This window comes from Ambystoma mexicanum, chromosome 10 (assembly GCF_040938575.1).
Source record: "Ambystoma mexicanum isolate Mex_15411 chromosome 10, UKY_AmexF1_1, whole genome shotgun sequence".
NCBI classification, from domain to species: Eukaryota; Metazoa; Chordata; class Amphibia; order Caudata; family Ambystomatidae; genus Ambystoma; species Ambystoma mexicanum.
This window is the reverse complement of record NC_090932.1, coordinates 1301566431-1301587273: the sequence shown is the minus strand read 5'-3', so window position 1 is coordinate 1301587273 and position 20843 is coordinate 1301566431. Positions and strand designations below refer to the sequence as shown.

General features: G+C 45.6%; 1 protein-coding gene across 1 annotated transcript in view; it reads right to left on the bottom strand.

The window, feature by feature from the left end:
* SEC14L2 (SEC14 like lipid binding 2) overlaps positions 1–20843 on the bottom strand; it is a 468884-nt gene that overhangs the window by 295345 nt on the left and 152696 nt on the right. Inside the window, exon 2 of the mRNA XM_069619311.1 lies at positions 13303–13378. Coding sequence (XP_069475412.1) covers positions 13303–13378 — 76 coding nt within the window. The remainder of the gene's footprint in view (positions 1–13302; positions 13379–20843) is intronic.

The window sequence follows — 20843 nt, the reverse complement described above, 5'->3', positions numbered from 1 at the left end:
CCCCCAGGGCTCCAACTTTTCTCCTTGGCTCTTTAACAACTATCTTGCCCCGCTTGCTCACTACTACTCCCCAAACTTCCAGTGTTATGCAGATGACACAGAAGTCTTCTTCAATCTTCCCTCTGATCCTCTTCTCACTTCATCTATCTTTTGTGGCTGTCTATCGTCCTGGTGTTCTTCCAATGATCTCTGCCTCAACGCCAGCAAGGCTGATATCCTTCCTATTGGGACTCCTGTTCCAAATATCTCTCCCTCACTCTGACCATCTTCTATGGGCTCTCCCCCTTCTCCTTCTTCTGAAGCCAGAAACCTTGAAGTCATCTTCGACTCCTCTCTCTCTGTCATCTCTCACATTCAGGACCGTGCCAAGACGTCTCACTTTCAACTCCACCTCCTCAAAGGAATTCTTCCTTTCCTCACGTTCCCCCAGAAGCTCAATGCATCTAGAGCTCCGGTTCTCTCTGGGCTAGACTACTGCAATAGCCTTTTCCTTAATCTACCTTCTTCCTCTCTACGACCCCTCCAGCTAATCCAGAATAGCGCTACAAGATTTATCCTTGGCCTCAAGCCCAGGGACCGCATCTCTCCAGCCCTAAAAACTCTCCACTGGCTCCCAGTTGCTGCAAGGATCAAATTCAAATCCCTCTGCATCATCCACAAGGCTGTCTGGGGCCGAGGACCACGCTATCTGTACCTTTCTCTGACTAAATACTCTCCCTCCAGATCTTTATGTTCCTCCGGCACCAACTCCCTGTCTGCTAAACGCTTCGCTACACAGGGAAATGGTGGCCGATCTCTTTCCTCAGCATGCTCCCTTCTATGGAACAGCCTCTACCTGCCTATTCGTCTTGAGCCGGATCTCCTCAAATTCCAGAAGCTCCTCAAGACTTTCATTTTCACCTCCTCCTTCCCTTCCTCCCTCTTGTGCTAAACCCCACAGCTGCTTAGATTGGTGACAAGGGCCTTTGTGTATCCTCCTGGGCACTGACCTCCAACACCCAATCGCCTACAGCCTCCACCCTTCCCAGCACTTCACCTTGGCACCCATTGGCCTGTGCCACCACAGGCTTGCACTTACCGTTCTACTGGTGGTTTACCGCTCCACCTAGGCACTTACAGCTAGCACTTACCCCCACTTCTGCACCCCTCCTCTCTCTCTCTCGCTCTCTCTCTGCAGTTGCATGTTCTGAATGCTCACAAGGGCTAGTAGGTTCGCGTCTACAGTGTTATATCTAATTTTACTCCCATGTTCCCTCCCTGTTGCCCTGTGGGCGCCTTGAAACACATTTTATTGTTGTTCTAAGCGCATTACAAATGCACAAAAATAAAGAGTTTAGGACCCCAGCAACACTGTGGAACACTCTAAGCTTTTCACCCTCCAAGTCCAAGAAGTGGAGGTGCACAAATGTTTGAATCTTTCCAGCTCCACTGTCCAAAAGTGGAGACTCACAAACGCTAACCTTTCTCGCATAAGGACAACTGGGGTCATCCAAAACTTTCCTTGCATTTAAAATATTGGACTGAGATTGTCATAAAGACAGCCTATCCAAATCCTGGTCTCTCCCATCACCAAATGGGGTTTTCAAAGCTAGGGCTACTATAAAGATCCTTCGAACTAGCGTAACAAAAGGTATGGTAGAGGAGAGTTTGTAGTGCAAACAATCACCCATTCTCCTCTTGCCACTTTAAGGGGGAAGTCCTTAATTTCACCTGTCAAAGGGGATAAACCAGAATGATATGATATGATATTTTATTTATATCGTGCCCATGAACAAGTGTTTCAGAGCACGGCGAGGCAAGGGAGGGGTACAAGGGAGGACAAAAACAACGGTCTTACCAGGCCCAGTGACATTGAGAACGCACAAGTGCAAGGGGAATGAGTGATCCCACGCACTTGCACGTGCTATCTTAGAGCTCGCCATACAAAGAACTAATTGTATGGATGCTCCTCTCAGACAGGGCCCCTAAAGCTCTGAACACCAGCATTGAGGCACACCACAAATGTTCCTCCAAAATCAGGCCCCTAATCCCAAACCAAGGTCTCTTCAAAGATAACTTCTGTTAGGGAGAATTTGCAGTTCAGTGCTAAATTCCTCCCACCTTAGAGACCCCCAGCTCTTTTGCTGAACTTTGGGACTTTGTACTTCTAATTCGATGTGTTTTCTGTGTTTTTTTTTTACTTTGGAGTCTGACAAACTCCATAGGCATCATCTATACATTGTGACACACAGCACCTTCAGTGCAGTGACACAGACAAGTCTCTTAGATTTCCCAAAGGTTTAGAGCAGTGAAGTGAAATTGACTTTACTAACATTTTGTACTTTCTAGACCCGGCACACACAATATTATCATAGGGTGCTGGAGGGGTTACTTAGTATGCCCTTTGTCTAGTTTCTCATGTACCATGTTTATGTTACCCTTTCTACCATTAATGGCTGGTGGCAGTGGTTTACTTTTTCCAACCACTGTGTATTTTTACCACGGGCTGCAATTGCAGCTGAAGTAAGACACCCATGGGCGCCCATTTCGTCAAAATGGACCCGGTCTTATTTTTTCGCCATTTCTTGTTGGAAAGGTCCTTCTTGAGATTTCCTCTGCGTACCAAACCACGTTTGGTCCCTTTGTTCGTTTTTTCTTTGGTGGGATTCACTGGTGAAACCTGCCCCTGGCTCCAGCATGTCTAGAAGGGGCAGGAAGTGAGGGAGGTGCCCGAAACTCCCTGTGCTTAATCCCCTTGGTTACAGGAATGCACCCAAAGGTGATTGGCCGTCTGGCTGTCCTAGGAGGAAAGCCACCCTGCTGAGTGATTGACAGCTACGTTGCGAATGAATGGAGGGAACCTGCATAAAAGGCGAGGCTTTTTGCTTGGAAGCCAGAGTCGAGCGCTGGATGAAGGAATCCGAAGAAGAACTTGGAAGAGATGCTTGCTGCAACTCCTGGACCGTTGGTTTGCCCGGTGAAACCCTGCAGCATTGCTGAAGCTCCCAATTCGCCTCGACTAGAGAAGCCCTGCAACAGACGACTTCTCCCCTTGGGTTGGTAGGACCAATCAAACCCAAAGTAAACTTGTCCGGACAACCTCTCGGAGCTGGCTGTAGTTTCATTGCTGCTGCAGGAACCGATGTGCCAGGGAGAAGAACACCAGATCGATTGCATCGCTTTTAAATCGGACCCGAGCTCCAGGAAGATCCTCCGGACTCCCATGAAGCAGTACTGACCAAGCCTGAGCCACTTCAACACAGTGCTGGACCCCAGATGCGAGGAAAGTCCATTAAGGTATCTGAGAACTGCGGTGGTGCTGTTTGCGAAAGCCGCAAGGAGCTGAAACCGTGAAGTGCCGCTGATCTGAAGTTTGCCCATTGCTGCCGCCGACCTTCCATTCATAGTGCAGGAGTCCCAAGACGTCCTCCCTCTTGTCCCCATGACTGAGGCCCAGGAACACAGGATCTACAGACCTACACATGAACAGAAGCCAGGTGGAAGCAGTTTTTCTTCTAACCAAAGGTACTGTTAAACTAAGGACTTACCTCTTGTTGTATAGCCTTGCTTGTTCTCAGTTGAGACTTGACTTGGTTGCCTTTGCAGAGTTTCTTGTAGCTTTGCCCCTCACAAGCCTCCCAGAGTGTTGCCCTACAGTGATTTCATTTTCTACAAACATTTCTAAAACACTGTGCAAGACTTGTTACCGACCTGCAAGAAGTGCTTCAGCTCCCCTAGACTTTTGCTCAACTAACATTGGCTGTCCTGGCTCCCTAAAAGGCTCTTCTTACCTCTGACTTTGTTCTTTACCTTTCCCCCAAGAAAGGCTTCACTTTCTTTGCATTGGAGGGCTCTAAAAAGTACTTACCTGCTGACGAATATTTGTTAACCATTGTTTTCTCCCTCTGAAACGTTTCCTTTTGATCTCCCACTCATTATTGCTCTATACATGCCTGTGATAAATCAATGTCCACAGTGTCCTAGTTATTCTACAATGGGTATCAACTGATTAAGTGAAACTTAGAGTATGTATTTATTGAAGTATATTTTGTGTTATATGATTGATCCCTTCTAAAGAAGGCTTATTCACCTGACTGTTAAATAAATTAATAATTGTTTAATCAAGAAACCTTGTGTGTAAGTTTTTATTTGAATAACTGTCATTGTGAAACTCTGTGTCACAACATTACTGCTCATACTGACCCCCTTTGAGATAAGCCTGGCTGCTCAGCCACACTACCAACCTTTGTAGTACAGACGTATACCAAAGGTTGGGTTACCTAACTTTATTTCATCTCATCCTTCAATCTCCTGGCTGTAAAAAGATTCTATCAAAATGGCTGGGGAGGTTCTTCGACAAATCCGTAACCACGACAGCAGAGGAGTGGTGGGGAAGAATGATGTCTAGTACACAAAAATCGCTAACGTTGGCTCTGTTGGCATTTGTCAAAGAACTATTTGAAGTTATAGCGGCTAAATACTCCTAATTCACTTAGATGGTATTAAATTGCAGGAGCACTGTTTCAAAAAGGGGCACCAATAAAACCTTTCCAAGACTGTGTGCAGGGGCCTGTGTTTTACACTGTTTTTACAGTATGAGTGCTCCTGTCGAGGGGTTAGTAAATGAAATGCTGATAAGAGATCCGGTATATCTCCTTTTATCTGTGTAGTGATATGCAAAACGAATTGTATTATGTTCTTTTTTCTTTTTTACTTTGTTATGATAGCTAAGGTTTAACTTTAAAACCAAATGCTAATAAAAAAATAAAAGAAAATATACCAAAGGTTGGGTAACCTTTTGCTAGTAGGACAAGGTTGGTGCAATCTCCCACAGGTTACTGCATACAATCTTGCCTAACAACTGTATAAAGGTGTCAAACAGTACTGTCCTGCATCCCTTAGAAGAGGAACTTCATAAATGGATGGAAAACGTTGTTTTAATAAAGCATGATTCCTGATCCAACAGGGGATGGGCAGGGGTTCTCGACAGCTCGTGATTGTAGATCAACAAACTGCATTGCAGTTTGGGCCCATAGTCCCACAAAAATGTATTGAAAGCTTTGCTCCGCCTACAGAGATGGCCCTCCTCAACTTGTGACCCATAGTTCCTGTGGTCCATGGTTATATAAAAGAACACAGTTTCCACCATGTATTTGGGTGGGAGGCCTGGTTGGCAGGCATGCCTTCGAGTCCACCGCTCCATAGGGGCAGCTCTATACACTGTGGGCCCCTGAGCTGGAGTGGAATACAGGGTAATACTGATATATAGAAATCCCAGACCAAGCAGTCAAAGAAAATCCAACCACTGAGCGTTTGAGGTTATTCCAGTCCAGGTGCCAGCGATGGGGTACTGTGACGGAGAGTTAAGAAGATTAGTCAGGCATTGTGTTCAAGGGAATATGGACTAAAGCTAAAGGAACTGCAGTAATTGGAGATGTGGGCTTGCAAAATGGCTCCCCGCCTCCAGAGTAGAGCAAATGGAGATGAACCGATTCCCCTTGACACACCAGTATTTCAGGTTCATTCAATTGCTAAGCGCTAAAAACAGAAATCATGCACAGACGTTGCCGCGAACCCTTGGTAAGACTAAGTAAAGTACATTGCAAAGGCGCAGGCGCATTGATGTGGAGAGGAGGGTGAGGCAACACAAGATGAAACAGCACTTACAGAATGGTCTGCGCACCGACCATGATATACCAATATTGGGGGCCTTTCTCTGACTTTGCAGCACTCTAATGATATACAAACAAAAACATACTTAGCATTATGGTGACATTGGTAGTTGGTGGTGATGTGACCGATGGAGGATGACTGGTGCAGAGGTTGCAAATTGAAGGGATTTGTTTTAAGTGATTTCAGAGAAAAATTCTAAATAATATCATCAAGAAGGCAAAAGAGTGGAAACAGAAATATGTAAGGAGGAGGGGTGGTGTTCATGAGTGGATCCAGGGTAATCTACTCTATGATGTAGGCCACTTTGCAATCAAAAGGACAGTAAGGGGATGTACAAAAAAATTGTATAGCACCCTTGGTCCGTCAGTCAATCAAATTGCTCCAAACCCGGGCTGAATCGAACGGTCCAAGCCCGGGTTCAGAGCAACCGATTGCTTGGCGAACCCACAATCCACCCGGTGCTGCTTGTCCCCCCTCCTTTACTGCCTTCCACCCCAGTTTAAGCCCCGCAACACACCCCACCCCCTCTCTGCCAGGCCTACTGTTCTGCTTCCACATCCTTCAGCGATGAATATGAAAGAGGGGCTCCGAGCAGAACCTGCCTTTCATTTCCATGACAACCACTCCCTGCCACGACCAACAAAGCAACGCTGGATTTTTTTAAAATTTGTTCTGCTAGTACCACCTCAATGGTTTGCCTCTCGGTGCTAATGGCAATAATCACGCATTTGGTGGGCTTCACTGGCCCGGTATTAGCACTGGGACCCCACTGTTAAGGCCCTTGCTTCGCTCGAGTCTATAATTTGTGCTGGGCCATTACCATCCACTGAAGCCCACCAAACGCGTAATTATTGCCGTAATCAAAGTGGTCATCGCAGGCACCTTTTTGAGGACACTTTTTAATGTGCCCAGTTAGGAAGCAGATCTCAGTTCAGGAGAGAGTGATCCAATGTTGGGGCTTTCGAAAGGAAATTGTCTTTAATATCCTACAGGCACAGCTGGGTTTGAGAATGTTAAGATGGTGCTGGGTTTTGTGAATGGAGAGCACGGGTCACGGTGGAAAGATCGATAGAAGGCCCCAGATCTGCAGTGTAGAGGTATGAAGTCAAGGCTGTGAAAAGACTTGAAGATTCATGTAGGGAATTCCAAATGGAACCTGTGGTCAATGTGATCCAGCCGGTATTGTGTCAAGATGTAGGCACATAACTGGGTATGAGAAGGCTTATGACGTATAGATCTCCACCGCCCTCTTCTGAGGACCTGGAGTGCATCACCTTTATGTCACTGAGGGTGTAAATTTCAAGTAAGTAGCATCATGTAGATATCATCTTAGCTTCTGGGAGACCCTCAGTGTGGGCCCAATATCAGGGAGAGTTCAACTAGTTATCAGGGTGTAATTTATGATAGGGGTAATATTATTAGGTGTTTTATACTGTACTTGCTCACCACCGTAGCAGTCTCAAAGGGCATAACCCTTGTCTGAGAAGGGGGAGAGCCGTTAGGTATCAGGAGTGTGCACCCCATAATGACACTGTACTACCAGGGAGAGCTCATCTAAGCATCGCATTGTGCCAGACCCGTTGTGAGGATCTTATAACAGGGAGAGGTGAGGTTGTTATTGGGGACCCAGGAGGAAGCTGTAATACCAGAGAGTTATCAGGTAGGTGTCAGTGAATGTGGGGTTCATCATGTCATACTGTACCAGGGCCATCTCATAGCAGCAAGTGTGTGGTCCATGACACTAGCATGTTAGCAGGGAATCGATTGATGTCAGTGAGTGTGTGCTCCATGAATCGGTAGTAAGAGTGCTTATCAAGAGCAGCTACTGTGGGAACCATAAGGTTGCATTAGTCATGAGTGCTTCACTTGGCGTCTGTGCTTGGAAAACTTGGCACTTCTGTTCAGGGAGATCTCAGCGTCAGTCGATTTGAGGCTCACAAAAGCTGCAGTACTCAGGAGATCTCTGATAGGTAAGTATGTGTTCCGTAACGATGAAGCACCTGGGAGGGCACAGCTTGGCAGTACTGTGTGTAGGGACCATGTGCTTGCAGTACTATAAGAGATCAGCTTTCCATCACCGAGTATGGGACCCACGTGCTAGCCATACTGGGAGAGCTCAAATTGTCCTTACTGAAGGTGGAATCAATGAGGTTACTTGCACTGCTTGAAACTGCTCAGTTAATTGTCATGATTGGCGTGAGGAGGTCATTGAACTGTAGTATTGGGAACACGCTTGCTGCAGTCACATAGTGTGCAACCACTGTGGATGCAACACTAGGGAAGCTCAGTTTAGCATCCATCAACTGGAAGACCCAGAAGGATTCCGTTTTGGAATAGCTTAGATGAGGTCCCCAAGTCTTTAGGTGGGTTGGGTACTACCATCCTGAGACCCAGCAAAGAATCAAAAGTAGTATTTAAGACCTGTGTGTCCCATAAAATTAGACTGCTTCCTTTCCCTGAGGGGAAGCCTGGATGTGGAGTAAGACGAGAGGGTGACTGTTGGCAAGATTTTTGATCTTTAACAATATGCTCTTCCTTTCCTTAGCTATGATTTGAGTTGTCGTTTATTTGATATGGCTGCTAATTGGGTCAGCTTAGTCTACCCTTGGTGCAATTAGAAGGATTGTCAATGGATGTTAATTATTTATATGTATGCGTCCCAATGAAAGTGAGTTTAGTATAAATATAGCCAGAAAACAAATATTTCATAGCCTCTTAAATGCTTTAAACCTAATAATGATATGAATTCACAATGTGTTTAAATATAATGCTTCATTATTACTTTGGCTTCATAGAGCACGTAATTATATGCATTTAGTGCATTAAAGATATGCAACCTTTAAAAGATACTTAGGCACAAAACATGTGTAACTGTATACTTACTTTTGTATTAAATACTAAAGGCTGTGTTTTGTGTAGTAAATCTAGTGTGACTATATTAATCTCACATTTATGGGATGGTACAAACAAAGGCTTAACATCCATTTTCATTATATTGGACGTGAAATATTCAGGACACCTGTTTTCCATTAAACTCATTTAGGTTGTAGAAGTGTTCAATTACATGTGTTTGCTTTAAAGATCCATGCTTTGAATAATACAGCTGCCAGGAAATATTGAAGTGACAGCTGTGACGAATCCAGCAAATTCGTCCCTTTTCCCAAAGGGGAGCCCCCCCACCTGTGAGGCTAGCAGGTGAGCCCGCTCTGCAACACCCTCCCTAGCGGTCGAGGCATGTGGGACCTCATCGGGAGAGACTCCCCCTTTTGGGACAAAGACTCCCCTTCCTGTGAGGAACTCCCGAGGCCATTCCCAGTAATGGCATATATGGGACTATCAGAGACAAAGAACATTTTAAAGTACAGAGATTTGGCTGAAGAGAAAAACATGATAAGTCACCACGAGCCAGAAAGGGAAACTGTCTCTTTAAGGAGGAATCTCCATTTAACTGAAATGATTAACCTAGGAGATGAGGGCACGCCAAGGAGAGACGAAGCCGAGAGAGAGCGTAACCAGCGGAAGCCCTGACAGCATCACAGCTGAGAGAAGTGGAGCCAAGGAGAACCGCATAGCATGCTGCTTTCAGTAGTCGACTAACTGCAATACTGAAATATTGGAGGCCCGGGATTTACCTGTGCGAGAGAAGCGAGATCAAGTATCGGTGGTGGTGTGACCACGACAGCTTCGTGTTGGGCAGTGCGACCATAAAACAACATCAAAAACACCACGCTAAAAGGAACAGCGAAGCATCCGGTGTCCCACAGCTAAACCTGGTCGCAGAGACAGAGAAGACCGAGAGCGGGACGCCGGCTGGCTTCAAGCGAGAGCGAACTGAAGACAAGGAGAAGTACCAGACCGAGCACTTATCCCGGGGATGTTTACCTATGAACCCAGAGGTAACAGGGAAGACGGGCGAACTTGGCGTCCGCAGAGGAATCATTCTACCTCAGGAAAAACTCAACCCAGTGAAATTGACGAGACATGGGATAGAATGATGATAAACTGGAACAATGAGAGGAAGAGAATCCTGAGTAAATATGTAAGAGAGACTAATAAGCATTGGGTACAAATACCCTGGGAAGAGGGGGCGATATCCCATAAGACAAGAAGTGCAGCCTGGAAAATATTGGGAAGAGAATACTATGAGTGGGAATTAAAGACAAGTAATGCCTATAAGAGAGAAAAACGCTGAGTAACCTATCGCAGGGGAGAGAAAACATTAAATACCAAGAAACTCTATCCCACCTAAGAAAGCAAATTTCAAAAGAATCAAAAGAACACAGAAGCCTTAAAGAATAAGACAAAGGATAAGAGGCGAGCCATTGAACACTGAACGAAGAAGAAAGAGCAAAGCCCAAAACATACTGAACGAGTTACAAGCTCTGATAAAGAAAGTGATGAGACCTTTTAAAGATACCATGATAAAATACTTTGGATTGAAGAACAAACTCTTTAAGAAGAGACAGTCAGGAGGCGGGAGTCATTCTCCTGACTTAATTTCTATTGGTTAGAACAGTGGTAGGGTCAGGTAGAATTCGTTTTTGGACAGCAGACTATTTTCTTATTTGGAGACTGGACTGATGAGCACTTTAGTTATTTATACCGGCAGGGAAAACCCTGATTGCAATAGGGAGAGATAGGAATTATTATTTTTAATATTCAGAGAAATTTCAAAAACATTCTGGCGTCCTTCTTTGGGCCCGCCACATAGAGCCTACAATGAATTTGGTTCTCCAATGTGAAGCAATTCAGGCTAAAACCTGTACTCTATCCTACATATTTCCAGTTACAATCTATCCCATTTTTCATAAGCAATGCATCATTTTGATATTTCTTCCACTGGCACATGCGCACCCCAAGGTTTGAACACTATAGACTTGGGCAAACAGTAAATATTGTGCTGTTGTGCTGTTATGATCCTTAAGAAGGAAATTGATGAGCACTTGGAGGTGGAAGGATTTCGTGTGGCGCTGCCCTGCGATCTTGGTCAAATATCATGTTGTGAGCGTTTGTGTTTTGCGGAAAGCAGTGGCCACGGGTGTTAGGTGCAGGGGTGAAATCTACTGCAGTCTTGTTGTCTCAGCCAAACGGTATAATTCTGAGTGTGTGTGTTCAAAGGGGGATAAGTGGAAGTCCTGCATCCATCCAGTCACATGTATTGTTGACACCGAAAAGTATGTAAACTGATAAATAAACATATTGTTGCTTTGGAGATTTTACACTCTCTGTAAAGGGGGATTCTATTTAGGAATGTTTCAAAAATAAGGTACTGGTTTATCCTCCTCATGGGTTGGGCTACCTCCTCACTTCCAGAGGCAAAACCTTTTATAAAGGTTTAGGTAGACAGTCCTGGCTACCTCGTAGTTTCTAGATTTTGAGAATCCTGTGTATGAATTGATTTCCACGCTGATTACGGTGTTTCAGGTACAATTTTTATTCTAGTGAAGACACATAATCTTGTGATGATCAGCCGACATGTGTTTCGGTCCCGTAGGGTCTTTATCAAGGTAAAGTAAGGGTTGTCAGAGGGAGGGGTTGTTGTCCCTGGTCGATCCCCTTTGCGGTTGGAGTATTCTTGTTCTTTTTGTATCCTAGGATTGGGTCTTGGCTTTCCTAGGCTTTTGATATAGTCCCGGCAGAGCTGTCCTAACTTATGCTTCATAGGCCAAGCCCCCAAATAATCTTCTAAAATGCACTAGCCCCCCAACTTTATTCATCCCACTTAAAGCACTGGTGGTACCCACGAGGATGGAGTACCAGCTAAAGATCAGCTCAGTGCCACTGACCCCTGCGATTATCAGTGGTTGGGGACTTTTGGTGGTAAAGCGGTGGGAAATTGTTTTTTATCATGGGGCAGGGGGTGCTCATGGTGCTGCTGTAAAGGGGAGAGCGTGGCTTACCATGTGTGTATGGGGACTCACAAGGCTGCAGTTATGTAGAGCTCAGCTTATAGTGTATGTAGGATCATGAGGCTGTAGTACTGGGGCGGTCAGCTTATCATAAGTGGATGCAAACATGCCCCATTCTTTTCGGGAAATGATAGCCCAGACCTGGTTTTAACATTGCATTTTGGGACATGTAGTCCTGGGGTTTAAGTCCCAGAATGAGAATTTAAATCCAGGACTAGACTAGCAACTCCCAAATAAAATTGGGCCTTTTGGCATGTATGTGGCTGGGGGGTCGCAATGGTGCAGTACTTGGAAGTTCAGCTTATCATAAGTGGATGTGGGAAATGATAATGGGCGCAGTACTGGGGAGCTCAGTTTTCCATGAACGGCTGGAGACCGTGCAAAGGGCAGCAGTGCAAGGTACACATGTTACTGACACAACATCAGCGGATGGGGTGGAGGTTGTCATGAGTCTGCAGTACTCATGAGTTCAGCTTATCCTAAGTGGATGGGGGAAATGACAATGGGCGCAGTACTGGGGAGCTCAGCTTACCATGAACGGCTGGAGACCATGCAAAGGGCAGCAGTGCAAGGTACACATGTCACTGACACAACGTCAGCGGATGGGGTGGAGGTTGCCATGAGTCTGCAGTACTCATGAGTTCAGTTTATCCTAAGTGGATGGGGGAAATGACAATGGGCGCAGTACTGGGGAGCTCATCTTACCATGAACGGCTGGAGACCATGCAAAGGGCAGCAGTGCGAAGTACAAATGTCACTGACATAACATCAGCGGATGGGGTGGAGGTTATCATGAGGCTGCAGTACTTAGGTGCACAGCTTATCGTGAGTGCATCGGGACATGCCAATGGATTCCGTACGATGGAGATGAGTTTACCATCAGTGTATGGAGGAGGCCCAGGGGATTATGAGGCTGCATTACCTGAGATTTTTAGATTGCCATTAATGGATGGGGGTACGGGGAGATCATGAGGGTGCAGTACTTAGGAGCTCTGCTTAACAGAAGTGGATGGAGAGATGACACTGGTGCATTACTGGGGAGCTGAAGTGGAGAGAGGGCAAGGTGCGTGAGGCTGCAGTACTGGGGAGCGCAGCCTACCATCAGCAGATGGGGGCAGTGGTGGACCGGCCTATAGGGAACTCTGGAGATATCCCTCTAGCCCTCTGCATCCTGGTTCTTTTTTGTGCGGTAACCTACTTTATTTCCAAATATTCTCATAGGAGAAGGGTTGGGCTAACTAAAAAACGTGTATTATGGGGACACTTGACAATTATTTCGAGGGCCTCCTTCGGTTCCCAGTCCATCCCTGGTGGGGGTGTGGAGGCAGGGCATGTGTGAGTGAGAGGCCAGGGTTGTGAGTCGTCAGGTCTCGGTGTGAGGAAATGAGCTTCAGGGGCTTGGGGGTCCCGGGATTGCGGCACAAGGACTCTCGGCTAGTCTCAGGGCAATGCACTGCAGGGCGGCTCTGTCCAGCGGAAACGGTTATCCACAGATGGCCCACATGTCCCGGCTCCCCCGGAAGTGCCAACTCCCGCCCCGCCCCTCCCCCTCAAGACTCGCTGCTCCACAGACCTTTCGACTTTCCCCTGCCCGCGGTACTGCGCAGGGTGTCCGGTGGGAGGGTGGGGGCTAGAGATACACCTTATCGCTTATCTCTTGGGAAACAGGCCGCTGGTCCAACCTTTACCCGTCCCGCCCCACTACACCCCTTCACCTCCAGCAACCCCCACACACTCTTACCTCGCAGCCATTTCAGCAGGTAGTAGTCAGCCTGCTCTGGGAGGCCGGGCAGCGCATCACTGATGTTCTCACGGAACTAGGGAGAAAACAAAGGGCAGGAGAGCCAATTAGAGGCCAGCGCGTGCTGCTGAAGGTTACAGGCTGCAGAGGCAACATCAAGAACTCTGATAATAGTAACTCTTCGCTGGGATCAGAGTCCCGGGGCTTCTACTGATAAAGCCACACTGGCGCTATCTCAAGGAACCTGCTAAAGATATCTCTCTCTCTCTCTCGAACTTGGACCCTGATGGAAATGTCAGACCAGCATCGCTCGAAAACGCAAAAATGTCATACATTTCTCTTCAACTCCTGGAGAGGATCTGACATCAAATATAATGAAGAGGTTCGTGCAGTGAAATGCAAGGCAGGTTCAAACAGCTAAAGTGTGCTGCCCCCCCCTCAACGTGTACAAAGCTCCCCCAAATGCCACAAACGTGCCCCCATGTGAAACCTCGCCCCCACGGCATACCAAACATAGGGTGACCAGATTTAAAAAGTAAAAAACCGGGACAGGGCAACTAAAATAAAAGTAGGACTAACTCTTGAAAGTGGCACTACACTTCAGTCGCGTTTGGAGAAGGGGGTTTAAGTGTTAATGTTCAAAGAAACACATATCATAAGCAATGTATCACAAACTAACACTATCTTAAATTGTAAAATGCAGCATTTCTTCTGTGCGAGATTGTACATTCCTGCCTGCTAGCTATGAAGACCTACTACAAAAAACCGGGACCAATGAGAACATAATCTTGAGAAACTGGGACAGAGCAGCAAATACGGGACAGTCCCTGCAAAACCGGGATGTCTGGTCACCCTAACCAAACATCAGTGTTACTCAAACATATCATAGCAGCGAGTACAGCTTCCACAGCTATTTATTTATTTTAATAGTTTTTTTATGACACACCTAATACCGTGCCTGAGTTCAGTTTGGATATGGATTCGAACCTCTGTTGCTCGGCATGGTCTTGCTTTTAAGACCAGCACGTTGCCCCTTTGCTATCCTCAGATCACAGCTCACCCTGTGCTATCCTCAATGACTTTGGGGTCGGCCAAAGCAATTGTGCAGGCTGGCTCCCACCCATTTAAAGGCATTGACCAGCCACGTCCACCATTAGCCCCCAAACATTGCAGTATATTATTCACATCACCCATATATCAATCTTTTTGAGCTGCCCTAGCGGATGAAATCAGGTTTAGCGCAGAGATCCCGCTGAAATCTATGGATGGTACTGAGCTAGCAGTGTTTATGAACTGGCTGCATGGTGGGTGACACTAGGCAAAGCCGAGTGACTTGAGAGGTATGCCTCACCATTCTGCTGGGAACGAAGGATACCCTGCATGAGATGATGCATGAGACAAGGCACACATTATGTATAAAAATGGCCAAGACATTAAAACTGTGTATGAACACGTTTTGTTTTGGAGTACAGGTGGTGTATTTTGGGCTGGAAAATGGCCTGATATTTTTCAGGTGTTATTCAGCCATGTTTTCAGGAACTGTTGGAAAATTACGTAAATACCAATATCAGTAACAATCGGATAGGGCTGAGTTCTGACACTTGCTCCGGTCACCACCACCAAGTAGGTAGCATACAACTTGTGCAGGCATGGAACCAGCATCGTATAGAGTCGGAGGCCCCCCAAGATCAAGGGAGAGATGAGAGCATCCTTCCTTCAGCTTGCTCCCATTTTCTGTGTGTGCAGCCCAACCTTTCCTGGTCTCCTTCTATTGCATGCTGCTACTTTTGGCCAGCATTCTCTCCCTCTTACATGCATTCCTTTTATTTTGTGTTCAATACCCTACTTTCTTTTGATCGTTTACCCCTTTCCTTCGCCGTTTTCTCATTTGACACTTGATTCGCTCTCTTCCTCGTCTCGTCATTTGCCTTTTCTTTGACATACAATGTTCACTTCCTTCCTTTGCCCCCTCTTTCCTTTCATTGTGGCATTCTTGGACATTTCCCTTCTGTGTTTTCTCTTTTCATGCCTGTGTTCTCTTTGCTCTTTTCCACGCACTAAACCCATCCAAAATACCATATCATATCCTTGATGTTTCTCCCCCTCTTTTTCTCACTAAGCCCGTCCAGCACCTCAAGTACCCCCCTCACCCACCCTTCCTTTCTCTTTAGTTTTACTTAGATTCGGCTTTTATTGTCAGGTGTTTCAGCACCCACTCAGCCCAGGCAATCCCCTCCCTGTGGGGTGGGGGGGTAATGGTCCCAGCTAGTCTAAGGCTGGCAGCACCTGGCGAAAGTTGGGCCATTTAGGATGTTAAAGAGGTGCTAAATTGCTCGTGGGGGAAGGGAGCCGGCGCACTGCAGGGAAAAGCAGGCTTCTGTTTTTAGTGTGTGGTCAGTGCGCCGCTGACACTGACGTTAATCTGATGAAACCATCCCTCACTATCCAACTCTGATGGGGCGAGGGCGGGAGGCCGAAACACTCCTGCTGCTGCAGCGCCCCTCCCCCCACCCTGAGCCCCAGGTCACCAGCCGCTTCACCCGCTGCTAGAAACGGGTTTCGTGAGATGTTATACGCAACTGCCCTTGTAATATGAATCAGAATTCCCCTCACTGTGTAATGACAGGGGCATCAGTTTCACTAAAATGCAGTGGAATAGCCAGAATTTCCTTACTGGGCAGCCTGTGCACAATACACGCCAGCCTAGGTCAGGGATCCGTGTAAGCAGAGCTGGAAATGGAAATGATTAACTGTGGGAACCCACCAGCCTCAGGCTGCTTGGGGAGAAGGGGCGGGGCAGTTAGGAGCAAGCATGGGGTAGTAAGTTAAGGTGAGGGGGAAATCACAAGATTGTTCTCAGGACCCCCATAAATAAACATTTATATTGCAGTAGATGAATTAATACATTATTAACTAAAGATGTACTTTCCTGTAATGTTGCAAGCAAATTAGAAAAGGTGCACATCTTTTAAATGCACGAAGCTGTTCTTGAATGTTTTCTGCAGTGTACAATCCTGAAAGGCATATTCACAAGCCGTCTAACTATCGGTTCCTTTGGTCTAGTGGTTAAGTGATTTGGCTCTGAGGGTGTTGATCTGAGTTTAAATCCCGGTCTTGGCAACGAAAGCAGATCGGTTATGTTAATGGTCCCAATTAGTTTTCCGAGACCCAGGGAGACATTTTTTCTCGGATCTGGGAAAATACAACCCAATGACCAGCGCTGCACGTAACTAAAGAAGATCTATATGGGTGATTTATTTCACATGCACATGGGTACCAGGACGATCTTCTATGATAGGCTATTGCATACTTTTAATTAAATCGCTGAAAGGCGCAATGCAACCAACCCCTTCAGTCGGCACAGAATGCAAATTGTCATGGACTCTAAAAAAATCTTTGCACTTTAGTACTGTATTTTCAATATACGCAACAAACAAGGCTGTGTGATAAGCACACCTTTGTGTAGTCATTGTTTGACAAAGGCATGGATCTGGTTAGGTTTGGTGTGACAAAAGATTTGAAGGGCTGCAAAAAAAGCAAACCGTTTTTGCACGTCACACAAATGGGCATTATGGAAATAAGCTAAGCAGTTTGAAAAAGAAAGAGGGTTTACTTTGTTTCTCAGTGTGATGCCTTGTAGGACTAGATTGCTAACAGGAGTGTGCCTGGGGGTGGTTGAGTGCGAAGACTCCTGTTGCAGTGCAAATCACTGTAACATTCACACTTATCATGTGGAATTGTCACAGGCAAATGAATACATATAAACACTGCATCAAAAAGATTACAAGTTATTTTTCAGATAATAGTTATATTTACCAATTTAAATGCTACGTACAATAAAAGGGATACCCTGACAGAATTTGAACATATGCATGATTTCTCTTTTGACACAGATACGCATGCATGCATGGAAAGTAAGTCCTGAATATGAACATTCCGAAGAAGAAAGAAAATCCACTGTTATCACCTAGCAGGTTTGCTTTCATACAAACTCATGCCCCTTAAAAATATGCTGAAACAGACTGGTCAAATGATGTTCTGTACAGTGCATGCCATTTTGTATCCCTGTACATATTACGAATGTAGCACTACATGTGCCAGAATCCAAAGGGCTCCGTGTGTGAAAGATCACTTAATATACATGTGCAGCTACTGTGCATTCAGAATAAACAGCTAACACTCAGCAGTCAGAGGCGGGAGATACTGCCAAAAAGACGTGACACGGCTCCATTCCCAACCATGGACCAGAGCCCCGAATGTGATCTCACAGAGGAAACACTGATGGGGCTCTGTGGCTTTATTTTCCCCACTGTAAGTGCACACATCCTTCTTATTGATGCACGTCTCCATTGTGGATCACAGGTTCTGTGGAGGCGATGGCATACTTTACTGGGATAGCTCAAATAATATAGCAGCACAAGGCCTACCAGAGAAGCAGGAACTCGTTAGCGTGTACCATGCACACATTTTTTTGTTTCTTAAACAGAAATGGGGTACAGCCTGTATTAAATTGTAAAGGGTTATTTATAAAACACAAAATACCCAGAGGTTTCGAAGCACGGACCCAGGGATGAAACCTGTGTTGCTCAGCGTCGTCTTGCTTCCAAGACCAGCGCAGACTAGTACGTCCCCCCTGAGCTATCCCCCCAAGACATTTCCTCAGTGCTCAGCACTCTTGCTGAAGAGATGTCTCACAAAGGTCTTTTACAGGGCTCAGAACTCCTGCTACAGGTATCTCGCAAGAAGCCACTTTTACACTACCTCAGAGGTCTGTATTCTTGCTGCCGATATCACACACAATGCAATAACGCTATTTCAGCGGTGAGCACTGCTGCTACAGGTATCTTGCATACATCTCTTTTACACTAATTTAGCTGTGAGCACTGCTGCAACAGATATCCCACATACATCTCTTTTACACTAATTCAGCTGTAAGCACTGCTGCTGCAGATATCTTGCATAAAGCTCTTTTACACCAATTCAGCTGTAAGCAATGCTGCTGAAGATATCTCGCATCAGCTGTGAGCACTGCTGCTGCAGATATCTCGCATTAAGCTCTTTTACACCAATTCAGCTGTAAGCACTGCTGCTGCAGATATCTCGCATGAAGCTCTTTTACACTAATTCAGCTGTAAGCACTGCTGCTGCAGATATCTCGCATACATCTCTTTTACACTAATTCAGCTGTAAGCACTACTGCTGCAGATATCTCGCATACATCTCTTTTACACTAATTCAGCTGTAAGCACTGCTGCTGCAGATATCTTGCATAAAGCTCTTTTACACCAATTCAGCTGTAAGCTCTGCTGCTGCAGATATCTTGCATAAAGCTCTTTTACACTAATTCAGCTGTAAACACTGTTGCTGCAGATCTCAAACAAAGCTCTTTTGCACTAATTTGGTTGTAAGCACTGCTACTGCAGATATTTCGCATAAACCTCTTTTATACTAATTCGGCTGTAAGCACTGCTGCTGCAGATATCTTGCATTAAGCTCTTTTACACCAATTCAGCTGTAAGCACTGCTGCTGCAGATATATCGCATAAAGATCTTTTACACTAATTCAGCTGTAAGCAGTGCTGCTGCAGATATCTCGCATAAAGCTCTTTTACACTAATTCACCTGTAAGCAATGCTGCTGCAGATATCTCGCATCAGCTGTGAGCACTGCTGCTAGAGATATCTCGCATTAAGCTCTTTTACACCAATTCAGCTGTAAGCACTGCTGCTGCAGATATCTCGCAGAGCGCTCTTTTACACTAATTCAGCTGTAAGCACTGTTGCTGCAGATCTCACACAAAGCTCTTTTACACTAATTCAGCTGTAAGCACTGATGCTGCAGATCTCACACAAAGCTCTTTTACACTATTTTAGCTGTAAGCACTGCTGCTGCCGATATCTCACATACACTGCTTCAGCTGTAAGCACTGCTGCTGCAGATCTCACACAAAGCTCTTTTACACTAATTCAGCTGTAAGCATGCTGCTGCAGATTATCTCGCAGACATCTCTTTTACACATATTCAGCTGTAAGCACTGCTGCTGCAGATATCTCACATACATCTCTTTTACACTAATTCAGCTGTAAGCACTGCTGCAGCAGATATCTTGCATAAAGCTCTTTTACACTAATTCAGCTGTAATCACTGATGCTGCAGATCTCACACAAAGCTCTTTTACACTAATTTAGCTGTAAGCACTGCTGCTGCCGATATCTCACGTAAATCTCTTTTACACTGCTTCAGCTGTAAGCACTGCTGCTGCAGATCTCACACAAAGCTCTTTTACACTAATTCAGCTGTAAACACTGCTGGTGCAGATCTCACACAAAGCTCTTGTACACTAATTCAGCTGTAAGCACTGCTGCTGCAGAGCTCGCATAAAGCTCTTTTACACTAATTCAGCTGTGAGCACTGCTGCTGCAGATATCTCGCATCAGCTGTGAGCACTGTGCTGCAGATATCTTGCATGAAGCTCTTTTACACTAATTAAGCTATAAGCACTGCTGCTGCAGATATCTCGCATAAACCTCTTTTACAGTGCTTCATCGGTAAGCACTGCTGCTGCAGATCTCATACAAAGCTCTTTTACACTAATGCAGCTGTAAGCACTGCTGCTGCAGATATCTCGCATAAAGCTCTTTACACTAATTCAGCTGTGAGCACTGCTGCTGCAGATATCTCGCATAAAGCTCTTTTACACTAATTCAGCTGTAAGCACTGCTGCTGCAGATATCTCACATAAAGCTCTTTTACACTAATTCAGCTGTAAGCACTGCTGCTGCAGATATCTTGCATAAAGCTCTTTTACACTAATTCAGCTGTGAGCACTGCTGCTGCAGATATCGCGCATCAGCTGTGAGCACTGCTGCTGCCGATATTTAGCATTAAGCTCTTTTACACTAATTCAGCTGTAAGCACTGCTGCTGCAGATATCTCACATAAAGCTCTTCTACACTAATTCAGCTGTAAACACTGTTGCTGCAGATCTCAAACAAAGCTCTTTTACACTAATTCAGTTGTAAGCACTGCTACTGCAGATATTTCGCCTATAGCTCTTTTATACTAATTTGGCTGTAAGCACTGCTGCTGCAGATATCTTGCATTAAGCTCTTTTACACCAATTCAGCTGTAAGCACTGCTGCTGCAGATATCTCGCATCAGCTGTGAACACTGCTGCTGCAGATATCTCGCATAAAGATCTTTTACACTAATACAGCTGTAAGCACTGCTGCTGCAGATATCTCGCATACATCTCTTTTACTCTAATTCAGCTGTAAGCAGTGCTGCTGCAGATATCTCGCATAAAGCTCTTTTACACTAATTCAGCTGTAAGCAATGCTGCTGCAGATATCTCGCATCAGCTGTGAGCACTGCTGCTAGAGATATCTCACATTAAGCTCTTTTACACCAATTCAGCTGTAAGCACTGCTGCTGTAGATATCTCGCATAACGCTCTTTTACACTAATTCAGCTGTAAGCACTGTTGCTGCAGATCTCACACAAAGCTCTTTTACACTAATTCAGCTGTAAGCACTGCTGCC